The 10947-nt window shown below is 39.4% G+C and overlaps 1 protein-coding gene across 1 annotated transcript; it reads left to right on the forward strand.

Moving 5' to 3' along the window:
- Positions 1 to 1442: 1442 nt before the first annotated feature.
- LOC142042106 (killer cell lectin-like receptor subfamily F member 1) lies at positions 1443 to 10200 on the forward strand. Its single transcript, XM_075051637.1, has 6 exons — positions 1443 to 1748; positions 5917 to 6015; positions 7415 to 7546; positions 8132 to 8283; positions 9170 to 9285; positions 9744 to 10200. Exons 1-6 carry the CDS (start codon positions 1685 to 1687, stop codon positions 9871 to 9873), a joined length of 693 nt encoding a protein of 230 aa, XP_074907738.1. The 5' UTR covers positions 1443 to 1684; the 3' UTR covers positions 9874 to 10200.
- The last annotated feature ends 747 nt before the right edge of the window (positions 10201 to 10947 follow it).

Here is a 10947-nt window from a genome sequence, read left to right on the forward strand (position 1 = left end):
AACCTTTAGTTTCTGTGTTGTTTCTGTTTACAGTAAGTTCCATATATCTGTTGTGGGGCTGGATGCAGAAGAATCTAAGTGTGTTAAGTGAAGCAAGACTTGTTCGGAGTTGTATCTCTTTTTTAGACCAGCTGTTGCATCTGGTGAACATAAAAGCTACAGCATGTACATCATTCGAGTGCTGTTCTAGAAACAGTTAAAAACTGCATATTCAAACTTTGTCCTCCAAGCACCTTCTGAGAAAATGATTCAGAAAGCTGGTAACACGGCAAGAGTTTGTCCACACCGGATACAGGAGAGTTATTTAGCATTGTGATGCTGCATGGTAAGTTCTACCACTTTGTGGAAACAGAGATTATATCTGGTGGTCAATCAGTACCTTTTCATACTGAGCTATCAGCCTCAAGTAGTATGTTTGTGTTTGAAAGACTTCTCTGGAGATCACTTTTTTTTTGAGGTATGTGATTGTACTGCATACAGCTTGACCCTGGCTTTCAGGTACTAATCACAATATAGAAGCTGAGGTAAAGTTACTTTGGTTTCCATGCTTAAATGACCATTGCTAATAATCACAGCTGTTCTGTTTAAGCAATCAGTGAATAATTTGTCTAATTCTCTGGATTCATTTATATTCCTCCAAACTGAGAGAAGTGTTTAGGACACTAGTATTTAATTGCCTACTACAGCTAATGACATAATGGTCTATGTGTCCCATGATGTATCACCACTAGACACTATATGGACACATTAAAGGTGAAGCCAGGATGTAGTCCTGACCCAAAAAACCCCTTGGTTAAAACCTGGTGAATTTGACAACAGCCAGAAATCATCATAATCACTTTGGAGAAAAAAAAACACCCAAACTTTCAACTTTCTGCTGAATCCTCAATTTCCAGAAAGAAAGATTCCAGCCTAGGACTTCACTAGAACTTGCTAGAATCCCCAGCTTGGAAGAAACCTTGCACAGTAATTTAAAAGTAAACACCTTCTTGCTGATACATAAAGCCCAGGCTTGCCCCTTTGAAGTGCAACAGGAACATTGCATACTGTGATGTTTGAACAGATCTGCTTCAGTCTCCATTTAAAGAAAGTCATTAAGTTGCTCAATCTATGAACAGTTGCTCAAGTGGACAGGCACAACGCAGAACCAAAGATCAATACATGTGTTTAAATGCTATTTCCATCTATTTAATGAGACATACACACACAATCTTCCTTTGGTAAAGCAAGATTAATTCTCAGCATTTGAGAAAAACACAGACATTGAAACAGCTGATTTTAATATAAAGTAAATGAGAAAAGTCTATCAGTCCAGTGAAATAGGCTTGAGGGACTCAAATCTATTCTCTTATGCAAGAGTGTGCGTACATCGAAAGACCGCATTGGAGGACTGGGATATTGCATTGGAGAAAATGCAGTGTTAGTATTTGTTAGAAGGGATTGGAATTTGTCAGAGAAAGAGGAACTGAAATAGAAGAGAAAAAGAGTTCATTTGTCTGTGCAGTTTATGCTGTTAAGTTCCTTTTCATAGTCCTGCTACTGCATGGCTTCAGCTAAAAGCACAAATGGCTATCCGCTGTCCCCTTCCTGTTTACCACACTTATTTGAAGCATTTCTCATAACCTACTTTGACACTAACAGTCAAATAGTCTTCAACAGGAAGAAGTGATAAAAAGACCTTGAGATGGAGAATGAAGAGGGTTACACAGAACTTCATTTCAAAGGAAGGAAGAAAAGCTCCAATGCAGGTGAGCATATAAGCATTTATGGTATGCCTTCAGGCTTATTCTGTAAATAACAAATCTCATATTTGACTTATCATAAAAACCCCCACAAATCTGACAAAATTTTAGTTGGTGCTACTAAAGTTGCCAATGATACATGCCAGTATACAGAGAAATATGATGGACTGTAGATAAAATGCAGTACTAATAGTACCAACAGACCTGAAGTACTGGTGCTGACAGTCCCAGTTACAAAATTGAGACTAAAAGACAGAGGCATATAAGAAAAGCATGAGGCAGTAGCTGGCAGCAAGTTTGGAAGTGGTCTCAGCTCACTGGCCATTTAAGTTCTCTCTGGGGCTTTTGGTTGGGTTTTTTTTGTTTTGTTTTCAGGAATCACAGCTAAGAAGAATTTAAGAATAATTTAGATGAAAACTCTAAGACAGTAACATACTGTCTGGTAAGCTTTTTCAACAACTTCTGGTGATTTTGTCAAAAGAGTTAGGAACAGCATGGGAGAAAGTACAATGATGTATGTTGGAAGTCTTTGAAGCTCACCCTTGTGAACCTTCATTTCTTTTAAGTGTCCCAGGGAAGAGCTTCTCAGATCATAAATAGCAAGTCTTCAGAGCAATTAGACATCCAGTTTCCAAACAGTTAATTAGCTATGATGATCGATTCCTGAGAAATCCTGGCTGCACATTTATGTGAGAACAATTTTTAATAGAAAAAAAGCAAGACCCAACTTCAGTTACTCAGTATGGCAGGATAAACTGTGTGCAATTTTATTGACGTAAATTGTGCCGGTTTGTCTATTATTACAACTTAGCTGAGAGCCTGTTCCGAACTGTAGTCAAAGCACAGAATCAGCAATATTAAAAAAAAAAAAACAAACCAAAAAACAGAAAACTGATCATAAAAGCTAATATTTATTTAACTAAGAATTTTCAATGATCTTTAAAATATTTGTCAAATTGCACAAACACATTGCTGTAATGGAGTAGACTGAATATTTCCATAAGTCAGACAAAGCGTATTGCGGCACATACACAGAATGGTATGTGAGCACAAACACGCAGAGCACACAGTGACAAAGCCGGGTACAAAATGCTCTGTCTTCATTGTCTACCTGCATGATTGGGTAGCACGACACGACAGGGCAGCGGAAGAGAACAGTGCTTTAATTTAGCTTGTTAAAGAATGTACTGCAAGCGGAGTCTCTGCTTGTAGTGAAAGGTGTGCGAGCTAGCTTTACACCAGACACACACACATCATGGTAGCATGGTATACATATGGAATACAGAAGTGTATTCGCTGGAGTGGTTAGAAATGGTTGCAATGCCTCACTGGTGTAATCTAGTGCAGCATCTGTGCCAGTTCATGTGGTACAGAAGGGAGACCACAATGCAGAGCTCCCCTTCCACCTTGCACTCCCATCCGGTCTTGCCAGTGGTGCAAACTGCAGAGCTGTCTTGAGAAGCTGGGCAAACGCTGAGCTATTACCCCATGCTGCGTTGTCAGCTCTGTGGTTACTGCTGCTACCAGAGGTCACCTTGGGTAGCTGAGTGCTAATCTGAGTATTTACAGGAGTCACTGTTACCGTCTTGCCTGCAGTCTAGCCATTGTGCAAATCATGGTAGAGTTACGGTTAGACCCCAGATATCCTAAATGCCTTTTTTATGTCAAAATCACTGCATAGCACCCAAAGGAAGAAGGAAATGCATTCAGATGCTTAACCATAACATGTTGCATAGCTAGTGAAAAGTACTGCATTCTGTTTACATATACTTACATAATACTTAGCAACATCTAAACCATTGGTGTGTTATCAGTATTATTGTCACACTAAATCCAAAACACACTGTACCAGCTACTAAGAAGAAAATTAACTCTATCCCAGATGAAACCAGGCCAATATGAATAGGGTGGCAATGTAAAAACAGTGGGGATTAGCTGTTTGAATATTTAAAGATGACTAGTCACAGATACAGCATTTCCCAAGTAAGTATGATTGAATAGACAAATGAAGAAAAAAGATGTTTGACCTCTGTGCAAAACGGTGATAGCTAGAAACAAGACATGAAGTGAATTTGTTAGTGGAAATAAGTTTATCACGTAGCGCAAAGGTCAAGTCATTTCATAATTTGAAATACAGCTCTATGCATTACATTTTTGAAATAACAGTGTTAAAAGCAGAGAAAATAACAGTGTTAAAAGCAGAGAACTTTTCAAACAGCTGATTCACATCTGATCTGGACCACCAGCATTTGAAATGTAATGGCTTTTAAAGGATACTTCCATGGGGTACTTCCTGATACTATTAACTAGTCAGAGAACAAGTTCTCAACAAGGTATAATATTTTGGCACTCTGTTTTCTCTTCCAAGAATGGCCATTTGCATGAAACGGAAAATCATCCTTCTGTTATTCTCTGACTTTATTCCTGGGTCGTAACTCACGGAAGGTTTGCATGTAAAATCTTTTTTCCCATGAAGTTAAGTTTGGACAAAGAGAACAGTGTGTTAGGTGTTGGTCTTTCTAGAAGAACATTCACAAAGTATTTCCTGAAAACACTAATTTTAGAAAGCTAGGAAGAAAAATTAACATCACATTTCCTGCATAGGTGGGCAACTTCCATCTGTTCTCCCTGCTCCAAGGAATCATTTGAGGTATCACAGAACATCTTTTATGCCTCAGTTATTTTAAAAAGCTTTGCTGTATTGCAGCCTACATTAACTATATCACTACCCCTTCCAAAAGCACACTGACAACCTGCTGGAATGAGTCCAGTGGAGGGCTCCTGAGATAGTGAGTGAGCTGGAGAAGTGACACAGGAAAGGCTGAGATAATTGGCTTTGTGCAGCCCTAAGCAGAGAAGGCTGAAGGGAGTCTTACCTTTCTCTTTAACTGCCGAATGGGAAGGTGTAGAGAAGACAGAACCAAACTCTTCTTGAAGGTGCACATTGAAAGACACAAGTTGGAACATGGAAAACTACAATTCGATACAAGAAAATTTTTCTTACTGTGGTGGTGGTCAAATACTAGGGCAGGAGCCTTGAAAGGCTGTGAAATCCCTATCCTTGGAGATATTTAGAAGTTGGCTGGACAAAGCCTTGAGAAACCTGCTGTAAACTGACCCACCTTAAGCAGGAGTCTGGACTAGATGGCCTCCTGACATTCTTTCCAGCCTACATAGTTCTGTCATTCTATGTCAAGATATGTAGAAATCCTGAAATAAAGTGAGTGAGCAAACAGAAGCAGTGGGTTTCACTAGGAAGTGGTATGGCAGGAGTGTCGCAATGCTACAAGAATAAATTTTAAGACCATTGGGTAATATTGAGAAGGAAGATTCACCATAACTGCATCCCCAGGCTTTTCTGATTCTAATTGAAAGTAATTTTCTTTGAGTTGCAAGGAAACTTATTTTTGCATTGCTATTCACTGACCTTAATCAAGCATCCAGTCTGCAAAGAAGCCCTGTTTAATGCACTGCTACTTAAGTTTTCAAACATTTTGTAGTAATTTTCCAGGTGGGATTAGCTGAACATCAAGGACTCAATAAAAAAAAAGATCTCCAAATTATAACGTGGACTTTGCTAAGGCCTTTGTCTTGGCATCTAGTGTACAGGTGATAAAACTAATTAGCGGGTCCCAGAGTTACAGAGTTTAATTCTCAGAGAATCTACTGGTCCTTTCTTGATTCATAGTGTTGGTATTCATAGCCCTAGAACGTCATTTTTGTTCTTACATGTTATATACACCTCTTTCTCTGCAACTGTTAGAAACTTCAGTTCTTCCTTTTTCACTAAGTTTGTGAGGTTTTCTTTTGCAATGTTTGTTAAGTGGTTGCTGTGATATCTAACGGTCTTCAGGATATCTGCAAATGACATCCCCCTCCTATGAAGCAGCAGACACTGTTCAGTAGCCACTCAAAACTTCAGATGAACTGGTAAACAGTGAAGACAGCATGAGAAAATTCAAGCCCCCCAAAAGTTTTCATAAATGAAAGTTTATTAGAAGCAAGAACCCCTTGGTATGCAAGGGGCAACCAGAAGGGAAAAAGCAACTGAGACAAAGCACATGGCAAAGTGACAGTGATGGACGTTCTGCCTGAAAGATGTCTAGAGAAACCTAGTTTTATGTCCTGGGTAACAAATCATGCTGTGTTTGTAAAACCCTCTTATTTCTTTCAGAACTTCCGTCTAATTCTTCAGGCTTGCGGTATCTTGCTGCTTTCTCAGGATTTCTGAATGTTGTATTTCTGGGAGCTGTGATCACACTAATTCGGCAATGTGAGTGACCAAGTGAAATGTTTTGCTTTAATTCCTGCGAAACCAACATGTATCAATCCTTAACTTAATCAAGTTTTGCAAACAAACAGTTTTGATAAGGTGACAAGACCAGTCATGCTTTCTGTTATTGTGTTTCTGATGAAGGTGGGAGGGAGTCACTGGCATTTTGGGGCTGTGGATCTGCAGAAGGTCAGTGGCTTTCAGAGAACGGTTGCATGTTCGGGGTGTATGAAGAGTGCTGGAGTCTTTTTCATTTTCCAGTTCCCCAATCTGAAAGTCCCTCCTATTCCTTTCTGAAACTAAACAAACCACCGAGGTTTCTAGCCAAAGAATCCATCTATCCATCAATTTGGAAAAGCTCTTTTAGTAATGAAACAGAACTCACTCCAGGTATAATGGTACAACTGGAACCTCTGCTATCTCCGCTTCCCCTCATCACAGCCAGTCTTTACCTCGTGATGCCCTGCTTTGCTTACCTTAAGTCTCAGCCAGTCCTCCCTGGCGTGTACAATGGGAATGTGAGCTGGACTTCAGGGATGGGTGAAATAGAAGGCTGGAAGACAGCACACATAGTTGGAAAAGACCTCTCTGAACAGAAATAAAAATGTATGCCTCTGAGTTTATAAAAGTGGCTTTTGCATTGTCCACAGAATTTGTGCAGAAGCCCTGGGTCACTGCCAGCATTGATCATGTATGTACAGATCTTACCTATCCAGCACAGACCTATGCTATTATCCCTGAGCATCTAAACTTAGACATCAGAGAGAAATGGTTGCAGCTGTCCTGGTCAAGCAAGTTGAACAAGTTTTTAGATTGCCATCAACAAGCATCTGAATATTGATTAAGGAGTCTAATTTTAGTTTCCTCCTTTAGAAAATCTTGGCCTGGTAGTCCCAATGTTAAGCCTGCTTCTGGACATCCAAATCACTTTGCACATCAAAATCACTTGAGAACACAGGAGAAAATGAGAATTCAGAAGCACTTCTGGGCATAACTATTCTGCAGAGTCAGCTGTTCTCCCTTTCTCTGGATGCGAATCCTGCCCTCTCACATCAACCCATTCTTTTCTGAAATAAGCTCAATGCAAATTTTGGGAACTGGAAAATCAAAGGCACAACCATGTTATTTGAAAGACAACTGTTGCATACCATGTTGTCAAAAGCGTGATGATAACGGACTGTCCACCGTCTTTATGAAGTCAGTCACCTCATGTATTTGTTTAATGTGTATGATTTGGATGCTCAGCTCTCCATGAACATTTACAGGGGAGTTGGAAGGACAAAAGAGCAATCTGAGTTTCCACTTAAAGCTCCTATTATTATCCATGGAAAAATACTACGGGGTTTCTATACAGTTTGCTTGTGAGCTTTACATTAAAATGTTGGAGATTCTTGTCCAGGTGACTTGCTATCAAGTGACAAGTGGAAGCCCGGAGAAAATCTTTCTGAAAGTGACAGTACCTTTGAGGAAGATCTTCATGAAAACAGCTTACTGACTACATTAAAGGAGAGCTTATGCATGCATACAAATGGTAAGGAGATAAAGTCTCGCTCATAGTAGCATAAATGGTTTGAAGCTCTTGAAAAGATTAATATAAACACCTGCACAAAGGAATTGACCTTTAGATACCAAAATAAGCATGTTTATATTGATAAAGATGTATAAAGTGATCTCTTTTAGAGTTCCATCCTTGAAAATTTTAGTTAAAGCAAAGAATAAAAGTGGAGCAGTGTTAGTGAAGGTCTTTGTTATTTCTCCATGGATGCCATTGAATTGTACTATTCCCGATGATTTCAGCAGAGCTGGGATTTTATCCATGGCTTCTACCCCAATTATTATGCAAAATATTTAGCACAATTATGTAGAGTTCTGAAATATTTAAAGGCACAGAGTGATCCCTAATCAAAGAATGACTATCCTTGTTATCACTGTACAGTAGGGACAACGTGCTTTCTTAAAATGAGCTATACCATCACAATTTCTGCACTACCCCTGGTTTAAAGCTTCTTTACTCACTTATTCAAAAGCTGCAGAAAAAGCAGGAGGCAATAATAATGATACCAGTTGTTTTAAAAAAAAAAAAGACAAAAATCCCTTCACCCCAAACTCTTCACAGACTCCAGATGTGAACTCTGCCCCATTGGCTGGAAGCTGCATTGCGGAAGATGTTATTTCTACTCAGAAACTCGTGACACCTGGGAAAATAGTAGAAAGTATTGCTCAGGAAAAAAATCTGACCTCCTGGTTATAGAGGATGAGACTGAAATGGTAAGCTTGTAAGGCACTCTGTGGTTTAAACATTCTTTTTACTTATACTTTGTGAATCCACATATCAAAGTATAGCTTCCCATGTATTTTTAGAAGCCATTTCTAATCCAGATACGCTCATAAAAGGCATTGTCAGTGGAAAGTGCTCTGATGATTAGCTTCTGCTTGTTAAGAAACATTTGTGTCAAACAGAAGACCAACAGCCTACATTTCATTTAAATAGATGCAATGGTATGCCTAGAGATTATCTCCAGCAAGAAGCAGCTGGCATTTGAAGGATTCTTAGTTCAGAACTAAGTTGTCATAAAGGCTGTTGCCTTTCTTTGGGAAATGGAGCTGCTTCTCTGTACTTTGTACATTTTTAAATGTCAGTACCAGGTCTGCAGCAATAGAAAAAGCAGTTCTGTGGACCAAATCCTAACCTGTAGTGTGTCTCTTCTGTGCTCCTGATTTTCCTTAAACATGACCAGGTTCAGACAGTCACTTCTACAGCACCCAGGAGGGTGAGTGAGGTGGCAAGAAAAGAGGAAATAGCTTCAGCTCCTGTAATTCAGATCAGCCTGATCCTCATCTAAAATAAATGTGCTAGTGGAATGGGCCTGGGGCCAGCAAGGAGCCAAAGGTTAGCTCCTTTGTTGCTCCACTTACCATCATTAGCCACAGTACTGGTTGTAGTTGAGAATCTGAATGAAGTTCCATGTGGTTTTCGGTTTGGTTGGGGGTGGGGGGGCAGGTTGTCTCCTCAGTTTCTTGGAAACATTCTCTGGAATCTTTGGGCATGAAAGCCTTGCTGGTTTTAAAATATTAATTACCACTATATGTTACTGATGCTGGAGTTTTATGAAGTGTCATTATTATAAGAGTTCAAAGACATACCTCTTTCCAGGATTTCTTAAACCAGATGAAGGATAAAGACATTGGCTTTGTTTGGACTGGATTAAGCTTTGATGAGAGGGAAGAAAGATGGGTATGGCTCAATGATCCCAAACATCCAGGGCACAGGTAGGTTCATTCTGGAGTGAATCTATGTTGGCTTCTGTGATGTGTTCTGCACTCACTGTGCCTGGGCTGTTCAGCCATTAGACCACGAGAAAGAAGTAGTAAGGTATCAGGGCCCATACTCCAGTTAGGCAGCTCAGCCTATTCTGATTTTTCTCAGTACAGAGTTCTGATCAAAACATGCAGTTGAAGAATGAAATTCCTTGACAGCTTTCAGAAAAGGAAGTAATTTTATTAGGAGGTGCCTATGCTGTGTAAGCTTTACACTTACAGCTGCATAAGAAGTAGGGAAACAGAGAAAGGGTGAAGCTTACTAAACAAATAAAACCCATCTGTATGTCAGAGAATTGAAATAATGACAGCATAAAGACAAGAATACCCAGTCTTGCTGGTATCACTCTGTATATGCAAACAAATTTTTTCAATGATCCTCATATCTGTCTGTTGTTTGGCTCTTGCAGTTTTACAATAAAAGGAAGGAAGAAAGAAGAAAAATGTGCTGCCTATAAGTTGACAGAAATGCATGCTGATAGCTGTCACTCCCTGTACAAGTGGATTTGCAAAAAGAGTGCAGTCCTTCTGGGTATCTAAGATATTGTAAAGTGAAAGTGAATAGCATCTTTGAAGGGTCTTTGAAGGTTTACACCACTTTACAATGGGTAGGATATCTGATGTAGAATGAAGGGGAAATGGTTGACCTGAATTGTGATGAATCAATGCATTGTGATTCAGGGTTATCTCTCTCTCCTTCTCAGGATGAAGGTATAAAATCTATCTGTCTTTGTGCACACTGATTGCCCCTTACAGCTATTAAAATAAACAGCTTACTAATTTTAAGTAACTTATAGTGTCTGAGAGTTGTGTAAACCACAGGTAAAATGAGGGGGTTTTTTTACCAGCCTGGCAACTAGATCATAAAGCAGACAAAAAGTTGCTGTTGCTACTTCCTTCAGGTGAAGAGGTGATAATAAGTGCTGTGCACTTAAACGAGCCTGCAGATCTCACCACTGGAGGTCCAATATAGGAAGACAGGATAGCTGTACACAACAGAAAGTCAAGGTCTAGTATTTTTTAAAAAAAGTTTAATTTCATGTATGTCATTCAGTGTTACAGAACCTCGTACTTAAAAAAACCCCCACCCATAAATACTTCTTCAATTCGGACATGAGATTTAGTTGCCTGACATGATGTCTTTGCTCTATTAGCATGCTAGAAATGTCAAAATCATACTTATGGGGCTACAGGGCTATAATCCTTCCTTTTGTTAGTCCACTTCACAGACACTTTTTGCAATTCAAAAATGGATGTTGCAACCCTTCTACATCTCAAGGCTACTGATCAGGATGAGGCAGCAGACCTTCGAGACATTTGCTCTTTTCTGTCTGATCTGACCTTGAGATAACTTGTACAGGTCTAAGAGTAATCTGTAGTTCTTCATTGTTATGTATATCCATAACATACTTAACATTTGATTTTTTATAGCTAAGAAAAATCAGTATAATGATTGAAATGATGACTCCAGGATGTAAAGCCAAGTTCCAAACTCTTCTAGGTGAGGAAGATCACTCCGAGAGGCACTTCCACTGCATTTTGGACTGTGGTAGTAATGTAGTTTATTTGGTGATTTTCTCAGTGTCCAGTACCCTCTCTCTTTATGGCTTCTAT

The sequence above is a fragment of the Buteo buteo genome, chromosome 19 (genome assembly GCF_964188355.1).
Source record: "Buteo buteo chromosome 19, bButBut1.hap1.1, whole genome shotgun sequence".
Classification (NCBI taxonomy): domain Eukaryota; kingdom Metazoa; phylum Chordata; class Aves; order Accipitriformes; family Accipitridae; genus Buteo; species Buteo buteo.